Here is a 23,615-nt window from a genome sequence, read left to right as displayed (position 1 = left end):
TTTTTATGTAGGAATATTCTATTATGGAGAAAATGGGAAGTAATACTTAATCTGTTCTGTTAGGGAGAGTTAAATAAGAGGAAATGGCAGTGGCAACAGACAAACTAGCCACTGAATAGTTTTATAAATGAGAAGCATTGGTTAAACGTGTTGTGGTTTGTGCAAAAAAAAAAAAGCAAAAAAAAAAAAAGCATGACATTGACCAAGGACTTTCAGCTGTGGAAACAAAGTAACCTGCAGTCAAGCCAAACAGCAGAAAGGAAAGAAAGAGACAGGAGTAGATAGAGATAGTAAATGAAACACATCAAGATGGTTCTGTGTTGCGGCAAAGGAACCTGAATCGACAAAAATAGACACAGCTCGCAAAAGCTAGAGTAATCAGATGGACTGAAGTTAGTAAGATAAGGCCAAACAATTTTAAGAGACAGTCAGAGAACAGGCAAGGAGAGGTAGGAAGAGAGCTGGAATCAGGCTAAGGAGGAGGGAGGATGAGAGAGAAAACAGGGAGGCAGGCTTTGCCTTTTCTGGTAGTTAAAGTTACTGAAAGGACTAACAGGAATTCTTTGGGCTGCAGAAGAGCTGAGACATAAACCAGACTGCAGAAGTTGAAGTATGACAAAAGAGGAGACACAGTTGTTCATGGACTAAACAGGAGCTTCTGTTAAGGTATTGTATTCTAGCAGGCACTCCAGTTTCTTTGTAAATGAAGCTGTCTTGAGTGGTCCGACTGATCCAAAGCTAATAAGAAGTTGTAATATTGTGTGTTCTCTCACAAAGCTGTGAAGCTGTGAAACTCGATGATAGTGTTGGGCTGACTTCAGACACACAAACTGATGTCATGTTCGTGTCTCTCAGCGAGAACAGAAACATTGGGCCATCATGGATGATGACTTTGACCGCCGCATGGAGCTGAGGAGGCAGAGGAGAGAGCAGATGCGCCTTGAAGCTGAGAAGTGAGTAAACCCTTTAAAAAGATTTAACTCTGTAAATAAGAAATCAAAAGGAATTCTATTCCCTATCATCTTAAAGCAAGCTTCAATTGAGTCATTTGTGTTTAAATCTCTCATTCATCGCTGACAAAATAAACCAGACACACACTCTGTTTGATCGGCTAATGTTGCTCTCTAATGAATCACATCTGCAATAATGCCAGCAGCTGTTTCCACAGCTGACAGGTTGCTTTTCAACACTCTTTTCAATATAAACCTTACTATGTGAAGCATCTCAGAAGCATTCACGACATCACAAATACACATGGTCTTTTTATCTGCCCTCTAATGATTCATTAATCATGCGGAGAGATGGGATCAAGGCTTTATGTGTGTGAGAAGGGGTTTGCCTGTCTCTATGTGGAGCAGGCAGACTTCACAGAAGAAACAACAACTTAATGATCTCCACTGCCTTTTCTCTGGCCAGAGCTATAGTCAGCTGTGCTGCTGTTTGAACTCATCCTTTCTCACTGCTGTTTTCCTCCATCTCTGTTTTTCTGTTAGCAGACTTGTTAGAGTGATTGTGCTGACATCCTCTCCAGACATGTAATGCAGTAGGTCGAAAGATTCCGGCTAAATTTCCAAATGTGAAGAATGATTAACGGAGATGTAAAGTTTCTAGGAACAGATTTCCAACCAGTTAGCATTTCTGAGTTGTTTACATAACTCAAACCAAAGCGAGTTTACATGATTAGCTAAATTTATATGCAACTCAAAGTGCTTTGAATGATGCTTTGTGAAAGAAAAGTATCAAAGGGTATGAAGAAAGACTAAGAAGCATTTTCATTTCAAGGACAATAACAACAGAGAAAAGCAATGTTGAGTTTGACCTTATTCTCCTTCATACAATGCGTTGATATGAACAATAATAATTTCTACTCTGTTCAGGACCGTGTTCAGGTGACATTTACTTGTCATATGCAGAGATGTCTCACTCTTACTCAAATCAGATGATAAAGAATCAAGTCAGTGTGTGTCCATTTGTGTAATGCTGTTTAAATTAGTTTAAATGCCTCATTTCTTCACAAAATGCTAAAGTACTTTCTGTCATAAATGTTCCCTGATTGGTCACCTTAGTAAAACCCAGGAAACCAATTTGTTATTGTATTAAATAAAAAATAATTTTATTATATTAATTCTTACCTTAACATATAAGCTAAAACACATATGTTCATGGTAAAAATTAAAATGATAATATTTTTATTAGCACAAGCAGTTGATTTCTTTTAGTTATTCGTCTCTGCGCTTATCCTGTTGCAGACTGAACACATTAACTGGCACAGTTATGAACATAGATATGGTAAAAATATCATGTTACGAGCAAAAGGGGAATATTTGGATGCTAAATAGAGAAGTTCCAAGAAAGGATCCCTGAGGTTCTCCAGGTTAGATTTATTTAGCTCATAATCAAAATCACTAAATGATACCAAGTAATTTCCCTTTTGGAAATACGATTTAAACTGGTTGAGTAAAGTTCCCACCACTTTCCAGTTCATCAAGAACCAGAACTGAAATATTTGCATCGCTGCTTAGATTAATTTTATTGAGGTGAATTCATAATCCAGGTAGAAATACATTTTAGTGAATCAGAAAGACAGATTAACAATTAATAATTATTTGCACAGAGTGATTATTATTATTATTATTATTATTATTATTATTATTATTATTATTATTATTGTTATTCCTGTCCAGAAATACTTGTCTTATCAACTATCTTATAAAAATCCTGGTGAAACAAACATTCCTAGCAATTTTCTCACAGTCTCGGGGCCAGCCCCTGCCAGCAGTGCCAGGCCTGCCTGCCCTCCGGCCCCCCAGCTTCTCTCCCCTCTAAATGCTGCAGACACAAGAATGTTTTCACTGCCATTTTTATTTCAGCACATGATAGCCTGCTTTAAAAGCTTCCGACTCATTTCTGTCAGCCATGTAGCACTGAGCATATTTCCTTCAATTTATTATGTTTAATATCCCTCTGCTTTGTCATTTGGGAGTTTTAGCTGTAATATTATGGCAGCACTCTGTCAACAGGTTTTTAGTTAAGGGGGGAGTAGCTTATTGAATTTCTTGGGGTGACCTGTGGTTTTGGAGCGGAAGGAACCCCTGCCTACACATTTATTGGCTTTTTGTCTGTTTGAAGACAGAACAGATTCTTATGGTTTCTGTCCACCTCTTTCTCTCACAACATCTGTAAATCATTGTACTGTGGATTAAATAAGAGGAGAGGGAAATAATACCCGTCTGCTTCCAATGGACCATTTCAAGCTCTCCCTCTACCTCATAAATGCTTTGAAAGACACTGAAATGAGTACCCAAACATCTCTGTCTATTAATATACTTTCTCTATGCTGTAGTTAGAAAATGGTCAAAGGCCACAGAATGAGGAGAGAGGAAAGACTCTGATGACTTTATCCTCCTATCTGAATCGTCTTTTTCTTTTTCCCTTTTGCAAAAGCTTCGCATTGCTTACCTTTATCATCAACTGACACAAATTTTCCACTCAGTTATCAAATTTACATTCTCCACAGTGTCCCTATGTTTTCGGTAGGAAATATTTAACCCTGCAAGTGGGGGAGAATTTTATTCTGGGGTCAAACAAATGACAAACGACATGTAGACTGTTAAAATAGTTTGTGGTTAGACGTAAATATAACAGCATAATGAGGGTGTACAAGCCAAAGGACTCAGTAATTATTAGTTGTGTTCCATGGACCACTTTTAATCAGACTAATAGTCCAATTAGAATCAAAATGCTTCAGGTAAACACACTGATCAGAGCAAACTGATCCAACTGAACTCAGCTGGAATGAACTTTTGGTCAAATTGAGGTTGTATAAAACTTGATGATGAAGAGGGAATATGTTGCAACCATGGATACACTTTCTTCAATTGTTCCTGCATGATTCGAATAACTATGTTTAGATATAAACATAACTTGACATCGATTTAAGAGGGTAATTATACTTAGTATAATTACTTTGGAGTTTTAGCCACAGATTCTAGATCTGCTTTATATTGAAACTAGTGAACTACTTTGTAAAAGATCCCCATTGTTGCATCTTGTTTACAGAGAGCCAGAGATGTTGGCTTATTTGCCACTGGATGAGCTATGAAGCTAAAACCATGTTTATCTTTTTTTGTCATAATTACCAATAGTTGTTGAGTACATTGAGAGCATTTAATTATGTTAAATGCTAAATAAATGCCATAATGTTCATGTAAAAAAGTTTTTCAAGGTTGAGGAAATAAATTGAAGGTATGTTTTTGATTTTGAATTTTAATAAGATAAAAATATATATATATATGTTTAAAAGAGAACTACTTAAGTTCAATTTATGTTTTTTTCCTTCTGGTTTTTTTTTTTTTTTTTTTTTTTTTTTTAACTTTTCAGAGTCCTGTCCCTCCATGTGAAATCTGTTGTCACTGTTCAGGCAGATCTGGCTGGTCCGGTGTGGATTGTAGGCCATTAGACAGGACATACTGTATGATCATTACTGACAGCAGAACAAAGATGGGAGAAATAGGGAAAGCAGCAATATTACTGTAATTGCAAAATCCCTGACTGATTTTGATTCCATTTAATTCCACATTTTGGTAATGTAATTTGTGATTTAATATAATTTGATCATTTTGCAATAATATTGAAATATGTTGCTCTTAAGGCAAATATGCCACAAGTGAACCGCTTGCCCATAAAAAAAAGTTCCTATTTCAGAATTTCTTCTTGTAATTTAGCCTTGCATGTAGCATAAAGTCAACTTTAGTGATAAAGTATAACTATAGTCATGAAAGTATTGTTGTGTAACTTCAGATATGAGAAAGCGTTAGTCTTACGTAGTTGCATGCTTTTTTTTTTTTTTTATGTATCTCATCTGGGTGAAGTAGCCCTGCAACAAATTGGTTTGATCATTTTACAGGACTGCTGTTAACTTAAGTTTGTTTTAAATGTGTTTCAGGGGGGGGTTCGCCAATGATGATGATGAAGAAGAAGCTCGGGAGCAAAGGAGACGTGCAAGGGAGGAAAGGAAGAAAATGAGAGACTTAGAGGAGTCAGAAACAACTGATGTAAACATTACAAACAGGTATGGATGAGGATAACACAAAAGTCAGAGGAGCCATTATTAATATTATTTTAATATTGTTTAAATTCATAATAATATTCTAACCAGTCTTAACCTTTTAAAAAACCTTCAGTGACTGTCAGGATCCTCAGTTTGATCAGATGCATTTGACTGTAAAGATTATTTATTTTAGGTTTAAGTACCAGATGAATAAGTTTATTTCATGCTTTTACAGCACAGATGCTGACTCCTCCATGACTACTGGTGGACTAGCAGAAGATGACCAGGCTTTGCTGGAGCGTTTGGCCAGGAGGGAGGAGCGCAGGCAGAGAAGAATGAAGGACGCAATGGAGAGACAGAAGGAGGTGGACCCCACTATCATCACCAGCAACTGCACAGACAGCTCAGCAGAGGTGCAGTCTTCCATCACCAGCAGCAGCATAGAACAAAACACAGAGGATAATGAGCAAAAGGAAGAAGAGAAATCTACCCAGGAAGAGGTGACAGAGAATGATACAAACTCCTGGAGGACAAACGAAGAAGACAAGAAGGATGATGAGAAGGTGAAGATATTCATCTGCGTGAGGGCAAATCCCCTTTCTTGAGAATCACGTTGCATTAGCATAACAGCAAATCTTTATTATCTTTGCATGTGCTTTCTTAGCTGCAATGATCAGGATCCAAAACAAAAATGACGTTTTATCACTTGCAGATGCTGACTATGGAAATCCACTGTTCTGCTAAAATGTAACTGTTAAATTCCTTCACCCATTTATGACTATATAGGTTTACTTGTTACTTTAGTTTATCTGAGACTCTTATATACCCTTATCTTATAGACCCAGAATCTGACTTATAGGCGCTTATAAAAAACATTCAACAAGTTGTTTTCAAATTTCATCCAACCATTTTCAGTTAAACTTGATGAGTAATGATATATTTAAAGAAATCTATAAAAAAAAAAAAAAAAAAATCACTGTCACCATATTCTTTTTTCCATGTCTGAAAGTCACATAGTTCCCCTGGTTAAAACGGTATAGTACAAAAACTGGCCTCCGTTGGCCCAGTTCATGAATCTAGCATGGCTAAACATAGTTTGGGGTAAAGCCACTGTCATAAAGACACCATCTCAGAATGATGAATTTTCAAGCAGACTAAAAGATGCAGTATGAACCATAATTTTGGATCTAGATTGATTCATTTATTTCTTATTTCCATGTAACTTCTGATGAACTTATTATGCCCTGAGAGAGAGAGTCGGAGTTGGAACGTCCTTGAACTGGTTCTGGTCTGTTTCTGTACCCTTTGCTTGGTAGAATTGCACTGTCCATAACTATGTCTTAGTTGAGCCAAAAGACAAGGGAGTACAAACCCCCCTTAGTTTTTGGCAATCTGAGTGAAAGAAAAGTTGTTTATATTACTGTATGTTATTCTGGCAGGCATCTAAAAAATTAGGAGCAGTTACAGAAAAAGACTTAATTACTTTTTCCACTTTGTGTTATTTTTATTTTTGCTGCTATGTGTGAACAGAAATTGCCCCAAAATAATGACATCTTAACTTTGTAGGCGGACGTTGCAACAGAGGTGGAGGCTGAGCCGCCTGCTTCAGAACAAAATGATGCCGAAGAAGAAGCTGTTCCTGATGTTGACAATGAGGACAAGGAAAGGGAGAGGAAAAAAGAAGAGGAAAGACAGCAAAAAGAGATGGAAGAAAAACTTAGGCTAGAAGAGGAAGAGAGGAAGGCAAAGGAAACAGAGGAAAAACTCAAGAGGGAAGAGGAGGAAAGGAAGAGGAGAGAAGAAGAGGAAAAGCAACAAAGGGAGATGGAGGAGAGACTTAAAAAAGAGGAAGAGGAAAGGCAGAGACAAGAGCTGGAGGAAAAAATGAAGAAAGAAGAGGAGGAAAGAGAGAAAAGGGAAATGGAGGAGAAGCAGAGGAAAGAGGAGGAGAAACAAAAAAGAAAAATGGAAGAGAGACTAAAAAAGGAGGAGGAGGAAAAGATAAAGAAAGAAGAAGAGGAAAAGCGGAGGAAAGAACTGGAAGAGAAGAGGAAAAAGGAGGAGGAAGAGAAGCAGAAAAAGAAAGACCAGGAGGAGAGGAAGAAGAAAGAAGAAGAAGAGAGACAGCGAAGGGAGATGGAACAGAAGAAGAAAAAAGAGGAAGAAGAGAAACGCAAAAAGAGAGAGATGGAGGAGAAGAAGAGGAAAGAGGAGGTACTGTCGGTATTAACAACTCTTTTTACCAACACAACTTCAAATACCACAAAAACCTTAAATGAAGGTTCAGTATGAAGTCTGCATTTGTAAAATAACTACAGTCATAACAGAATAGTCAACAAGAAATGGCATCAGCTTTAGTTTCATGATTTGTGGCTTTGAAAGGATCGTTTTAGACAAGATATTTTTTAAAATCTGACTGTTTATTTTTGCCTTTTTTTTCCCCCCTCAGGTGTTTTCTGTCAGGCAGTGTTTAATCCCTTTTCCATCAGGTTTTCATTGTTTACTTCTACTGTTCATACAGTATTTACTTCCCTAATTCCCCATCTCTGTGTCTTGTCTGTTAAAAGGAGGAGAAACCGAAGAGATTTGGATTTAAGGAGAAGGTAAAACACAACTAGCCAATCAATATTTCATATGCTTTTGTTGTTTAATGGGGTATATAACATAGTAACGCCTCATTTCCTTTCTGCAAGAATGAACCGGCCAAACAGAATGGAGCTGTGGTTGAAAACAAATTTAAGAAAGCAGAAAAATCCTCAAGGTGAATCCTGACAGACTTCTCATCTCATCTGAAAATTAAACTTTATAAACATGACTTTTTTTGTCCACTTCGTCTCGTTTAAGAGACATTTATTTCTGTTAACTTCCGTTCAGTTTTATTGAATTAATTCATGCTCAAATACAGTTTAAATAAAATAAGATTACATGTGTGAGCAGCTAAATTTAACATCATTTGATTACATTTAATTTAAGTTAGTCTAGTTTGATTAATCTATTAGTTTAGAAAATTTAAAGACAGCACAAACACCTATGAGCTGTTGAGATAAAGGTACGATATGACATATAATTGGTTCATGTTTGCAAGCAGGGACAACACTCCTGCCAGCAAGCAGGACGACATGCAGCAACTGGAAGCTGAGCGGAAGCTGCAGGAGCTGAAACAGCGACGAAACAATGCAGAGAGCGAGGAGTTTGAGAAGATGAAGCAGAAGCAGCAGGACGCCGAGGCTGAGCTGGAGGAGCTGAAGAGGAAGCGAGAGGAGAGGAGGAAGATCCTGGAAGAAGAGGAGAGGCAGAAGAAACTGGAGCAAGAGGAAAAGAAAGCCAAAGAGCAGGTGTGGACGTTCTCCACTTGTGCTTTATTTCTGTTTTCCTTCAAGAAATGTAAAGTGTAAAACATGACACAGATTTGGCTCCGTTGGATCATTTTACATAAAACACCCCACTTTCATAGGATCCAGTTTGCAGCTGATGGAGAACATGTTTGGATTTTTGTTTGTTTACTTCTGTGACAGGAGGAAAGAAAAAGGATGAAGGAAGAGATAGAGAAACGCAGAGCAGAGGCTGCAGAGAAGAAGAAACAGAAAGAGGAGGAGTGTACAAAACCTGCTTTCACAATCAGTCCCAAAGGATCCTCTAAGGTGACTTCTGTTTTAGTCTTTAATTCTCAGGATACTGGCTGTTCATTGTGTGAACAGCAGTTATCACACAATACATACAACCAGTCAACATTTTTTGACCCACTTTCCCATTGGATGTAGTCTGCCCACTGGAAAGCAGACAAAAAGAAACACTGAAACTTGTTGGGTCTTAATAAGACAACAGGGTTTCGGAGGATTTCGGAACCAGAACTTGGATGCTATTTGTACCTTTTTAACTCTGAACATTTACTGGGAAATGTCATTTATCTAGAACAATAATACCCTGTGTGTGTGTGTGTGTGTGTGTGTGTGTGTGTGTGTGTGTGTGTGTGTGTGTGTATGTGTGTTTGTGTCTGATGTCTGACTATGCATGTGTTCTGGCTCCCTGACAGCATAACTTTCAAGGTCAATAATGCAGGCACCATCCATCATAGTGCTCAAGCATAGTGAGACCTTCCCAGGGACAGACTGGTCTGCCTCCCTATGAGGTCATTCTAAAGCAGGGGTGTCAGACTCCAGTCCTTGAGGGCCGGTCTCCGGCAGGTTTTTGTTGTTTCCGTCAACCAACACAGCTGATTCAAATCAAATGAATCCAGCAGCCTCTTCTCAACCTACTTTGAATTTTGGTCAGGCGTGTTGGAGCATGGTAACAACAAAAACCAGCAGGATACTGACCCTGGAGGACTGGAGTTTGACACCTTTGTCCTAAAGAAACCAGGACAACTTAATCTGTCAAATATCATCACTGCATGGCAACAACAGGTTCTTCTCTCTAACTTTGTGACATGTTGTTTCATACAGATTGGAGAGAAGGCAGAATTTTTGAGCAAATCAGCCCAGAAAAGGTTAGAAATATAATCTTGACAAATAAATACATACATCCATTCATACATACATATATGTATACATGTATTTATATATGTATATGTATATATATATATATATATATATATATATATATATATATATATATATATATATATGTATGTATACATATATATATATATATATATATATATATATATATATATATATATATATATATATATATATATATATATATATATATATATACATATATATATATATATATATATAAAACATAGAACATAGTAACTATAGATAATTTTACCATTAGCCTCACTGATACTGTATATTCTTCCTCCATTCAGCTCTGCAGCCAGAATGTCACACACCCCAATTGTGCCCAAGATTGGCAACAGATTGGAACAATACACTTCTGCCATTCAGGTGAGACTGCATGTTTTACACATCAACCTCAACAAAGGTTCAAGTCTTTTACATCCCACAAAAAAACAGTCAAATTATTTTGGAAAAAAGAAGTCCAGTATATTACAACCTCAAAACATGTTTCAGCATGTAAGATGTGATTCAGATTTAAATTCAAATAATGCATTTGGAGAAAATATATACTTATGTTTTATTAAATGAGATCAACAGTGATTGAAACAACTCTTCACACTTTTTTTTGGTAAAATATCTTAAATATTTTTCTCAATAAATCCACAGTGAGTACATTATAATGTTCCAGGTCTGAATGTGATTTGATGTGGTTTTGCTGAAATAAGCAAACACTCTCTAGAAAAGAAAAACAAATTAATATCAACATACCAGCTTGTGCAGTATACAAGCTATATATGATTTATGCTGCATATCAAGTTATTCAGTGATGATGACCAGAAGCCCCCATACTGTGTCGTCATAACATGTCAGATGTTCCCTCCTCTGCTGTTTTAATTAATGATATCTCTCTTAACCTGTTGTAAAGCTGGAAGAGGAAACACTTAGAAACACAGTAAAACATAAAATGAAAATAATGATAATTAAAGCACTGTGTAAACGTATGAATACACTGTCATCACTCTGCTGCTTTTGCCATGTAAAAGAATTTGAGTCCGTTTTTAATCCTCCAGGGAAACAAAGATGTAAAATCCCCAAAGTCTCCAGCGGCAGATATACCCTCAGGAGGCACACGCAGCATCAAGAGCATGTGGGAGAAGGGCAATGTCGGTAGCTCCTCCGAAAGCCCGGCTCCTGCAAACAAGGTGGGAGAAATGAAACAGAGGATCAGACAGATGTTCTTATATCTGATCTTACATGAGTTGCCCCCTCTTCTCCCCTTCCCCCAGGATGTGGCTGGTATCAAAGGAGGTGTGGCCGGACGTGTCAACAGCTGGATGACAAAGCCTGCAGAAGCAGAGAAAACAGCAGCACCAGCTGCTACTGCAGCCTCACCAGCAGCAGCATCACCAGCAGCAGCAGCAGCAGCAAAGCCAGCAGTAAGGCCTCATAAATCCTCCTCTTGATTAAGCACCTGCATTAATTTAAATAAGACACCAGTGTTGCATTAGAAGAGTAATCCCTTGATATTCTGTGCACGCTAATGCGCTCTTTTGCACACTAACATGCCAACTTGTTGTTGGCTTTCACCTTTAGAGCAGAGCTACAAGACTGAGCAATCTTGCAGGTTGGAGTCTGGTGACACCACATGGGCAGCTTATCCAACAACATCTGCTATCACAGCTTTCAAACCTTGTATTATTCCTCACATCAGTTGGAAGATTTCAATGTGTGTATTTAAACCATTACCTTTAGCAGCTTATTAGTGTGGGGAGGGAAGTTATTTCCCTCCTTTGCACACAATACTCCACCTAGAAAAAGGCCTCGCAGCAGGTGGCCGAACGCCAGCATGCCTTCATGCACAGAGGCTTCTACAACCCTTTACAAATCAATCAATGTGAGGTTTCTGTGAGGTCTTTATCATTACATTGCAGCCATTTCGCACCATATTGTTGTAACGTTCGTTTGTTTGCGTGTTACCCATTTAAACTAATTCCAGCCTCCAAACTCTTTCTCCTCCTCCAATGAGGGAAGGTCATGTTCATTCACATCACAAAACTTACAACACAACCAAGAGAGTGGAAACTAAAATATCAATTGACTTTATTTATTCCCACATGATGCTGACGAATAAATAAGGCCACTTGTAACCAGGCACTAAGTGAACACAGTGTCCTTTTCTTGAAGCTGAACACCAGCTGCTAATTCTGCCAGGTCTTCTGGAGGCATTACACCGTGTCCGCATACAGCAGCATTTCCCGATGACGTGTGACATTGTTCTAAGCAAAATTTATGGGTGAGATATCTTTGGTGTCAAGCGTCTTGGTCAGAGAGGGGTTTGACTCGTTGCAGTTTACTGCTGCAGCAACACCACCTCCTGATGGGACAAAGTTGCACAGCAGTCTGGTGCATATGCTAAATGTGTGTCTCAGTATCACTGAATTGTGTTTCTGGATTTCTTGTTTTTATAAGCTGAGTTGTCAAACTAAATCTGCCTTCCTTTCTCTTTGATCGCATCACTTTTCCTCAGCTATCCTTTGTGAAACATTTCCTGCTGCTCTCTTTCTTGTCTTCAAACTGGTCAAGGTACAGCTTTGCCTGGATTTCATCACAGCTTCCACATATAAACAGGAACATCACATATAAGTCTGCAAGTCACGCTATAGTTGCATTCAGCACATGTATTGGGAAGCACTACTCAAGTACTTTGCTTTGAGTTATTTACACTTAAATTTATTTGATACAATATTATACTTCCTCAAATTTTAAAGGGATGCAGTTTCATTTTCGCTCCTCAGCTCTGTAAAGCTCGTAGTGATTTGATGAAATGTCCAGTTTTGCTATTGAAATAATTGATAAGAGAACATTTAAAGAAAAAAAGAAAAAATCAGACAAGTCAACAAAACCTTTCTTTGTCATATTTTCTTTTTTTTCTTCATGTGAAGCCATAAAAAAACAATCAGCAAGGTTTTTAACCACTGTATACATTTTTAACATTTCTTCCACCCTTCTGGATCTGAAACATGTGACAGGATGTGAAACCAGGTGACGTTGGTAGCAAGCGTGGCATGTGGGAAACAAAGAGGAGCTCTACACCAGCCAAGGTAACACACATACACACTCGCATCCACTTTCTGCGAAGAGACAGAGGTCAATGTTTTACAGGATTCATGGTAAGATGGTCTTGTTTGTGTGTTTGTTTCAATCAGTCCACCAAATAGATGAGCGAAAGAGGTACTTTGTACGTCTTCTGCAACAACACTTGCATCTGTTACCTTGCAGTGGGCATGATGTGGTTCATTTGTTACACTGAAATGTTTTTAGTGTGAAAATATCATTTCTGTCTCAGTTAATTTAAGCTATGAAGTGAATATATGATTGTTTGCTATTTTTATGTAATTATTATAGGTGTCAGCAAAACGCAAAGTTTGTTATTTTTCTTTGGATCCTTGATTTCTCTCAAATGAAAAAGTAGAAATAATAATTTTCATCGAGGCCCCAACTTACCACTATGCCTCTTGCTAGATGTAAATTGAATATGTTCAGTTTTTATCCTCTCATTCTTATACCTCAGTTGAAATAGAAATATTGATTGTGATATAAAGAGGAACATGGCTGCCATAAGAGGGGATTCTACCCTTCTTCCACCTTCCCACACACTCCCATTTCCTTGGTCTATATTAAGTGATGCTATCATTAGTGTTTAGACTGACTTTAAGGTCATCATAACTGGCTGTGTATCGTCTGTTCTGTGAAGTTGCTGTTCGTTTTAAAGATCTTGTCATGCAGAAATGTGATCATGGCTCCACAGCTTTTAGACAATTTCACCACAATGAGGATACAATAAAGTGCATGTGCTCATGCTGGAGTGCTCTGTTTTGTTTTGAAAAGCCTTTTACTCATGTGCCTTAGATTTTATAGCTAGAATTTTTGGCTGCATGCAAATAATTTGTTCAACATTTATAAGAGTGTTGTAGAGTATGCTATATCTGACCTGCTGGGAATGTCCACCCCATGTTTTTACAGCTTGTTGTGTTGTACATCATTAACACACAAAATCCCTCTATCAATCTCACTCCATCTTTAAGTTTGGTTTTGTGTTGATTTCATTATATTATGTATGTGTTATGGTAAAGAAGAATCTAATTTATTTTTACTTTAATTCATTCCTATTATACATCCTGCTTTTGCTTTATTTCCTCTTGATTCAAGGTGGCAGTTGGAGGCAAGAGCAAGTTTGTGAGTAAAGGTGAGTTCCCATACCCTATTTCATTAAGTCTCTTTATCCACATGTTGTATTTATACTTGTGATGTGTGTTACTTTATCTATCTGCAAATCAGCTTCACAAATGCTCCATATTCAGATTTTTTCTAAATTATTATACACAGCTATGATGTATAAATATCAGAGCTAAAAGCAACATTTCAGGTGCAATGATAAATGTGTGTCTTTTTATACTTCAATTCAAATTAAAGTCTCCCAATAATCAAATACAACTTTGATACAACTAGTCTGAAATTCCAGCCAGCAGCTTGCTTGTACAGAGGTAATAAAAGCCACCGACAAGCAGCTCTAACTTCTTTTACTTAATAAGAAGTATTTATTAGAAAAGAAAAGTCTCTCGTTCACAGCTTACTTGTTAAACCCGGGTTTATACTGATCAGTCCTGAGGGAGCAGGGTTTACATGACGTGTGTTTGTCCTTCATTTCCTGGGCAAGGAGAGCAGGCTTCAACTGATTTATAGTCAACAGGGGGCTCATAACTGCTGCTACCCACCGACTGTCCTTTGTACCACAGTGGTTCCTCACTGTAAATCAAACCTGCTGCTGGAGATTTTTGGGCACAGACTCAACTCTGTGGCACCAAGGTCTATATTTAAAAACCTTCACCATGACCTTGTTTCCCAGTATAAAGAAAGTTCCAGACTCCAGGGATGGCTGGCGTGTTTTTGCCATGCACCATTCACCCAATGCCACCTGGATTGTCCAAGCAGAGAGTCTGAGAGCTGACATGCATACCAAAGTGCAGCTGCTTGATTTTCACATTACAAGTGAGTGCTAGGAAGGATTACTAGCTGTTTGAGCTGCAAATCGGACTCGATCACCAGGCTTACTCACTCAGTGCTAATGATTAAGACTTAACATGTTCCTACACAGCTAAGTTAGGTGTGTGGAATTATACAAAATGAAAAATATACACTACCAATCACAGGTTTAGACACACTATCCCATTTGATTTAATGGGAACGTGTGTCAAAACTGTTGACTGAATATTTTAAATGGACATTGACACATTATAGCTGGCTCTCCTCTCCGTGTCCAGAAGTCTTATTTCTTGCAACACGAAGCCTGCAGTGTTAACAATATGGATGGAAAAGCATTTGTGGAGTATCAGCTTCAGCCCTAAATAGCGGTCTTTGTTTGTAGCCTTCCAGCTTCTTCATCAGAAATGTACAGCTGAGGAATGGCGGAAAGGGCAAATGACAGAGTTGCAGCTTTCAGTTACACAGAAACATGTTCTGACTGACTATAGCCTGTCCACAACTGTAACTCTGAGTCTGATCTATAGACACACTGCAGTCTGTCTACAACTGTAACTCTGAGTCTGATCTATAGACACACTGCAGTCTGTCTACAACTGTAACTCTGAGTCTGATCTATAGACACACAAACCCACATTCACATACAGTAAACTAGATTCATAGATCTTTTGGTTGTCAAAGCTTTAATGAACAGCTCTTTGCTGGATCTTATTTCACACCTAATAAACGCTGATAAACTATGCAGTGATGTTGACATGGCAACACTGACAGATGCTGTGAATAAAAGGTCATTGATGTATGTCTATCAGCAGACTAAGACACTTACATCCCGGCCAATCCTTACCTGACCAGGCAGACCTCTGCTACCGTTTGCATCCATGATTCTCCAAAACATCTGTACTTCACAAGTGGCTCATCCAAGGATGAAGAAAGTCCAGGCTGAGTGACACCACCAGCAGCTTCCAGTTATACCTCTACAGTATGAGAAACTTTTTGCATAGTTTTCTATTGCATAGCTGTCCTTTTAGCTTATTTTTAAATAAAAAATTAAAAGATTTAAGTGTGTTGAGGCTGAGAACTTCTGTGCCTGCAGTCGGTTATCTTCATTTGACCTCTTCTCATTATAAGCTTATTAAAGCAATCCACTCTGGTCAAGTCATACATTTGTTTTTTTCTTTGCTGCAGTAAAATGAGCCCAGATAGTATCTTCCCATGGTGACTGCTTGCTTCAGCAAAAATGTGCTCAAATAAAGCTGATGCATATCTTAAAGATCTTAGCCAGCCCTCTACAGCAGTCCAGCATCTGAGAACCATAACCAATAAACCTTTTTCACTAGAAATGACAAAATTAACTTTTTATCATGACAGATATGTTTAGTTTTTTGTTTTTTTAAAAAAATAACATAGACTTCTCTAAAGCATGTCTGCTATCAGCATCCTGACTGTTTCCACAAAAATTCAAAAAGCATGTTGCAAGTTTTCAAGAAAAAAACGTGTGCAATATTTAATAGAAAACCAGCTGCCTTATAGACATTGTTTTCAATTTCTTTTTTTAAAATAGCTTTTGGTTTTTTATTAGTAAAATTAAATCATTGTTTTCAGCAAATCCTCAAACCAAATCAGGAAAATTAAATGACAATTTCCAATCAAACATGCTCTGCAATCTCATGAAGCATTTGATTTTTGGTGTTTTTGTAGATTGGTAATGACCCATCATTTCTGCTATAATTTTTTTTTTTTTTTACCAGCAAAACACCACTCCGCTGGATGATGAGTGATAATCCTATGTGTAATATAATGTGTTTAATAAGTTGGTTCATTTTTTTGCATCATGGATAAGTTGAAGGCCTTGAGTTAGAATAAACAGGCATGAAGAGACATATTTGGTTTAAGTTTAGTCTTTTTATGCAAAGGATCAAAAAGTTTACTGCCCTCACGTAGTTCAGCTCAAAGATGCGTCAGCATATGTCACAACTTTCTAGTTGGTTACTTCCATTCTAAACTGCACCCACATTTATGGCATGAAAGTTGTAAAGACATTCCTGTATGGACTTTTTTAAAAATAACTTCAAGTGATACTCTGACTTTAATTATCACCAGCATCAGATCATTATTTTCTTGTGTGTATAATTTGGCTTTATAAGTTAACGCAGGCTTTATTTCTGTGATGCTGCGCAGTACTTTGTGTTATTGCTTAAGAATGTTTGCATGTAGATTTAAAACTAAATGGGAAATCATATTAAATATGTTAAATGCTGATCACTGTGTGTTTGCCATTTAAATAAAAACACAAAAAAAAACACAGTATAAAATCACAGCCAATAACAATTGTTTCTTTGTTTTAAGCTTTTAAGGAGGCAAAAAGTCCATTTATTATTAATACTGTCAAATGACTGATTGAGTCAATAACAGCCATAAAATGAGTTTTGTAACATGGTAATTAAAAGCACACAATCTCAGACTAGAATATGACACTTTAACTGCAGCTAAAGAACCACAAAGGTCAACATTTCTGTGGAAAAACTGTCTGGCTTTTGCTAATGCATCCATTAACCATTATATTGCTTTGTAATATTAACTCTAACTCAGCCAATGACTTGTTGTGTATCTGCTGTAATAGCTATTCAGTGACCAAAAGCAGCTCTGTTTGACAAGTACATGGGGGTTTTTGCTCATTTAAAACAAAACATACTCTGTTTTCATGCAGCCGGTAATTAAAATGAAATGGATGTTAAATGTGAGCAGTACACAAGTAACATAAGTTAAATCCAGAATGTGTTGTGAGTCTAACAGTATCACTGTGGTGGTATGCTTTGTTTGACTTGTTTGACATCATTGGCTTTAGCAATAAAGGTTATGAATAAAAGCTTGTGTTCCAGTTGTGTTGTTTATTTTTACCTACAGAGAGAAAATCTTGTCCCTCCTAAGCACATGTGAAATTATGGACTGTTGAAACCAGAGTGGCTGGTGAAAGCTTGAATAGATATATGATATTTTACCAGTGCAGGAATGTACCTGTAGAATGTGTGTGTGTGTGTGTGTGTGTGTGTGTGTGTGTGTGTGTGTGTGTGTGTGTGTGTGTGTGTGTGTGTGTGTGTGTGTGTGTGTGTGTGTGTGTGCGCGCGAGCTCAGTGTGTCAGAGACAGCCTCTGATGTCCAGTTGCCTAACAATAGACTGGTCAGCCATAGGGTGTTGTAGTCACATGAGTACGAAGGGTTGGGCTATGTATCCTTGATGCTCAAACTGTGTGTGAAGCTCAAGGAACTTAAATCGTCTCTCGTCTCCTGTTTGGGTTGCAGGTAAGGGCGTTCTGATGGCAGCAATGAACTGGCACATTAAATACAGTTTAACTTTACATTTATAGAACTAAACTGCTTTATGAATACATCTTCTACTTTATCGGTTTATTTCTGATCTTTATTGGAGATTACTGAAAGAAAACGTATCTTTTAGTTAGTGTTGTGCTTTGTGTTTGCTGAGATGTTTCTCAGCCTCATTCATCATCTTTAAAGTCACCATCATAACTGCTCTAGTTTTTTTTTTTTTTCTGCAGTCTCTACTGCATTCATGCTTTGTTAATTTTGGGAGCAATTGAGCAAGAAATCATTAATCTGCTGCATTTGGCCAAATTTATTTCATACAAGTCCTTTTACTAAAATGTTACACTTAGACTCAAGTTTGAAGTTCTGCTTTAGCAAAGAATTAGTCTTTAGTATATTGTACAGTGCTTTACTACCTCACAAAGAAAAATCTATTTCTAATAACACTTGGATAAACTCAGAGTTGTGCTAATTACCAACTTGGATAATACAGATTGCATGGCAAAGCATGTGATAAAAGATCTTTTTTTCAATTTATATCAACCATTCCTCATTGTTTTTCATTAGGTACTAAATATGAGTATTTGTTGATCATTTTATCACTTATGTGCCCACAGTAAAATTTTGAATTACTTGTTTCAGTGCCAGCTCATGCAGAGGAGTGAGATATTTGCTCACACTGACACCCTTTGTAAACTGTGTACACTCTTGTAACCCGATGTATTGGTGTTTAATAATCAGAAATATTCAGCAGTGTAAATATAGACTGATGGGGATCCATTTTGCAGAGCTCATCCATCGCAAAATGTCTGACACAGAAGAAGTCATGGAGGAGGGAGTTCAGTGCGTAGTCGATTTTATTCCTTTACATATTAAGTGCAGCATTTGTCCGATAAAGGTTAACTTTGCCTCAGCAAATTATTCATTTAATAAATGTATCGTAACACATTTATTATTAACTGCTTTTTCTTTTATCCATTGTTTCTTCTGTTGACACTGCTGTCCTTCTAAAGGGAGGGAGAAGGTAAGTAAATTGCATCATTTCAATGACTTTAAAGTAAATTTTATCACCCGCTGAAAATAAATCCAGATGTTATTTTTTCAAGTTTTTCTAAAAACACAAAATACTCATTTCTTCTGCTTATTTGGTATAATTCTATGTTTTTAGAAAAACTTGAAAAATGACTTTGGCTGTTATTTTAAGAGGTTGCAGATTTTAGACATGTAAGAGTTGCCCGTGTTCATCTGCATAAGAGGGGGCAACACATGATGTATTACTATGCTACTGTTGGTGCCTTCTTAAAATTAGTTAAGTACATTTAGATTGTTGCAGTACTTATTATTGAGCAATACAAAATATTAAATCACAAAATAAGAAGATAAAAAAAAATGGTAGAGAATCACTGTGTGTGACTATTGTGAGCTTGAATGACATACAGTAGCAAAATTGAAGTAGCCTCTGACTGAAGACATTTTTGTGTTCGCAGGATATCATGCAAACAGTGTGCCATTATATTTAGAAACATGTGCTACATCCTTATTTCTGTACTCAGCCCTTGAAGCAACAGGACAATTCCCATTACAGAGCCAGTCTACATTATCTGTTTGTTTGGTTTCTTTGAGACTCCAACCTTTTCCAGGCCCATCAGTCCTGCCTTTAATATGCTGTGCAGAAATGGCTGCCGGCCCTGACACTGCTGCCCAAGCACATGTCTGAAGAGAGCTGCGCTTGCCATCTCAGTATATCTAACATCTCACTGCAGACATTAAAAATCTGAGCTTCCTTAAAATAAATGCACTCAACGTTTTTTTTTTCGACAGCATCAGTGTTCAGATGCTCAGAATCCAAACCTTAAGATAAAAAGATACATCAAAACAAGTGCAGACAGAGAATCAGACAATATAGCAGCAAAAAAGACAGTGAAAAATAAATGTAATCTAAACAAATAATAATAATAATAAAAACCAAGAACAATTCTCTCAACCTGGGAATATTTCACTGCTGCTGCTTTGCATTACTGAGAGCTGAGGGCCTAAGATCATCTGCCTACCCTAATTTCACATTCTCCATCCTATCTCACTTGCTCTTAAGACAGTGTTTCTCCTGGTCTTCAGGATCCTGTTCCCTGCATATTTTAGACATGTTCCTCCCCAAAAGTGCCTGAGTCAGATTATTAAACTTCCACATCAAGCCTGTTAATGAGCCCCTTATTTAATTCAGGTGTGTTAAGGTAGAGTGGCCTATAAACAAGCAGAGTAGGGGGTCCTGAGGACCAGACTTGAGAAACACGATCTTAAGACTGTTCCCAACCCATGCCACTGACACCCAACAAGTCCATCCATCCATTATCTGAACCGATTAATCCATTCAATTGTTGCAGAGGAGCTGGAGCATAACCCGGTGGCCATCGGGTGAGAGGCAGGGTACACCCTGGACAGGTCCCCAGTCCATCGCAGACCCTACAAGTTCATTCCTATTTTTTAACCTCAGTACTAGAGAAAAACAAATGAAAGGGTGTTTCCTCCATAGTTCCTCCATCATATATTGCATTTGAAATATCCTATAATATAACAAGTAATACCAAGAGATGTCTTTGGTCTGTGCCAAACCAAAATCTGTCACTGGCTAAACAATTAGGTTTTTCCTTTGTCTGTACCCAAGTTTGACACCATAAAAGGCCCCTTCTGTGTTTATTATACAATATCTTCATTTGCAAATCTTACAATGATTCTAATGTTAATTTTGGACATTATTTGGCATGCCTTATGTCACTTATGCCATCTTTGTCTGATTGTAAAGACATGCTTTTGTAAAGACACCAGCAGTTGCAAGACTCTCCTGCTTTTAACTCCCTGAAGAAGAAGTTCTAATCTTTCGAATCTAATCTGAAAGCTCTCCGTAGGAAAGGGATAAAAAGATCAAATTTAAACCTTGTGCCATAAGATACATTCACCTTATCTAGGGGCTATATGGAGGAGTTTTCTGTGATACTGTCACTTTTTCATGACTAAATATTCATGACGACTGTTTTTTTGTCTTCCAGATGAATCAAAGCCCAAACCTAAGTAAGTGCTTTAAGTCCTCTATGAGTTAGCAGTTAATAAACCACCCATAAAATATATTTAACAAAATATCAAATTGTTTTAATCTGCAGGTTTATGACAAACATCTCCGCTCCAAAGATTCCCGATGGTGAAAAAGTGGACTTCGATGTGAGTTAGTTTTAAAAAAATGCTTCATTTAACGTCTGTTTAGATCTGATTGGCCACATTTCAACCAGTGTGTTTCCCCTACCTGCAAATGTGATGACAGGACATCCACAGGAAGCGTCAAGAGAAGGATCTGGCTGAGCTGCAGTCTCTAATTGAGGCTCACTTCATCCAGAGGAAGAAGGAGGAAGAGGAGCTCATTGCCCTTGTTAACAGAATTGTGAGCACGTCACTGTCACAGATGTCAAACCATCAGCACACAATCTACAATGAACACTAACTTTACTCTTGTTTGTGGGTTTTAAGGAAAAGCGTCGTGCTGAGAGAGCTGAGCAGCAGAGAATCAGGGCAGAGAGAGAGAAAGAGAGGCAGGCCCGGCTTGCGGTATGGTCTTTGTGCATGACGGTACCTGATTGCATCAAGATTTAAAGAGACAAAAAAAACAACAATTCACCTATGATGTACACAGGAAGAGAAGGAGCGCAAAGAGCAGGAGGAGCAACGCAAGAAGTTGGATGAGGATGCAAAGAAGAAGAAGGCCCTCACAAACATGACACAGCAGTACACTGCTGGACAGAAGGTCTGGCACCTTTTTTAGGCTAGAAATATTTCAGTGTTACACTACCTGACCACACAGTACTGAAAAAACAGCCAGAACAGTTAAAATAATTACATTGAACAACTATAATATGCAAATGTTACTGGTTGAAAATATATTAGCAAAACTATAAGGAGTAGAAATAATGTGTAAAATACACAGCAAGTTGATATGCATTGTAAACACTTCTTATTGATGCATAATCCATCAGATGATCCAAGTAAAAAACATCTTTGTTCATTGACAACAGAGTGAAAACAGGAGAGGAGCCAAAAAACAGACAGAGAGGGAGAAGAAGAAGAAGATCCTGGCTGAACGCAGGAAGCCTCTCAACATTGATCATCTGAGTGAGGACAAACTGAAGTATGGCACAACTCTGCTCATCATCTATTACAGCTCAAAATGTTTGAGTTATTTTAAAGGATCTGATTATTTTAAGAATGAATCTTCACATCAACATGTTAACATTTCGGTCTGTTTTAGGGAGAAGGCCAGTGAGTTGTGGCAGTGGCTGATGGGCCTGGAAGCCGAGAAGTTTGATCTCGGCGAGAAACTCAAAAGACAGAAATATGATGTAAGTTAAAGGCAAGGCATGAGACCCGTCTTTGGTATGAGATTATATTTTAAGTTAGTGTTTAAAAGTTGAAGGTGTTGGGTCCAAAATGTTTTTTAGCCCACAAATTCCTGATGAAAACAATCCTCTGCACTTGTAAGGTAACCTGTGCTCTTTGAAATGCTAAGAGACTGTGTACTTCGCAGATTAACCAGCTTCTTGCTCGAGTGCAAGACCACCAAAGGTAAGTACATAACTCTTGCTTATGATAAAGTCCCAATATTAGGCTTGTCCGTTTTTACTCTCTAAACTTGTGTTTTTTAAAGAAATGCTGAAATTCCCCATTTCCCATCTAACAATCATTATTGATGCACCGATCCGATACCTGAAACTTGAATATCTGCCGATACCAAATCTGTTTATGTTGGTTTGGCTGATTTCACCTAAATACAACTATAAATGTGTGGTATTGAAACAAAGATCTTTCTTTTAGTGGAACAAAAAAATGTCACATTTTAAAATTCAAGGCATTTATTTTTTTTAAAAACATGTCTGAAGCATGTCATCACACATGTCTGTGCTAGCTTGACTAGTGTGGTATCGGTACACTTTTATTAACACCAAGTACGAGTACACATGCTTGGTATTGAGCCGATACAGATACTGGTATTTAGCCAGAACGGTTAAAAAAAGAAAAAAACAAACATATATTTTACTTATGTGTGAACATGAATAGTATTATTTTTGTTGAAATATCACATGGAAGAGAAACCCTGTCCAACATCGATGATATTTAAATAAACCTATTCTTCTGGCAATAACCGGGAGAAAGAAACAAGATGTGTCTAAATGTAATGAAAATAAAATTGTGCAACACTGTGATGCCATAGAAAACTGCAACATCTCCGCACTTAAAACACGAATTTTATTTCCACGATTGTGTCTCAAGCCATTAAAAACAGCCATTTGTGTTTCTATCTCTCTCCCAAAAAGTACCCTGAGTACTGACTTAATGGCTTTCTAACATCCTGAACTAATTGTTAACTGTGTTTTTCTGTCTCCTTTCAGTGCCAAAGGTCGCGGTAAGGGCAAGATGAGCGGTCGGCTGAGGTAAAGCTGCTGTGAGACCAAGTTGAAGGAGACCTTCACACCTATGCCTAACCCATGTGTCTACAGTTACTGGGATCGCTGTCCAGTTGTGTTGGGCTATATGTCAATTATCAGGAGATCAAAACAATAAATAAGTCTGTGCACCCACTTAGATCATTTTCAGCAAACTATATACAGACCGTGTGTGTGTTCATTTGTCCAACATACATTATGGGACAATAACACTTT

The 23,615-nt window shown here is 37.6% G+C and overlaps 2 protein-coding genes across 2 annotated transcripts; both read left to right on the top strand.

The window, feature by feature from the left end:
* Positions 1-879: 879 nt before the first annotated feature.
* Positions 880-20,981, top strand: cald1b (caldesmon 1b; the record flags this gene model as incomplete). Its single annotated transcript, XM_079257059.1, has 17 exons — positions 880-953; positions 4,946-5,071; positions 5,286-5,613; positions 6,617-7,264; positions 7,618-7,653; positions 7,744-7,811; positions 8,139-8,385; positions 8,566-8,691; positions 9,493-9,536; positions 9,864-9,942; positions 10,626-10,757; positions 10,842-10,991; positions 12,585-12,656; positions 12,762-12,793; positions 13,765-13,801; positions 15,408-15,574; positions 18,705-20,981. The coding sequence occupies 14 exons, from the start codon at positions 880-882 to the stop codon at positions 12,771-12,773; spliced, it is 2,142 nt and encodes a 713-aa protein (XP_079113185.1). The 3' UTR covers positions 12,774-12,793; positions 13,765-13,801; positions 15,408-15,574; positions 18,705-20,981.
* Positions 20,966-23,590, top strand: tnnt2d (troponin T2d, cardiac). Its single transcript, XM_079251668.1, has 9 exons — positions 20,966-20,982; positions 21,072-21,129; positions 21,230-21,346; positions 21,433-21,510; positions 21,596-21,706; positions 21,975-22,087; positions 22,208-22,298; positions 22,484-22,521; positions 23,346-23,590. Exons 2-9 carry the CDS (start codon positions 21,076-21,078, stop codon positions 23,389-23,391), a joined length of 648 nt encoding a protein of 215 aa, XP_079107794.1. The 5' UTR covers positions 20,966-20,982; positions 21,072-21,075; the 3' UTR covers positions 23,392-23,590.
* The last annotated feature ends 25 nt before the right edge of the window (positions 23,591-23,615 follow it).

This window comes from Telmatherina bonti (assembly GCF_933228915.1).
Source record: "Telmatherina bonti genome assembly, chromosome: 2".
Classification (NCBI taxonomy): domain Eukaryota; kingdom Metazoa; phylum Chordata; class Actinopteri; order Atheriniformes; family Telmatherinidae; genus Telmatherina; species Telmatherina bonti.
The sequence above is the reverse complement of the archived record's forward strand: the minus strand, read 5'-3'. Positions and strand labels throughout refer to the sequence as shown.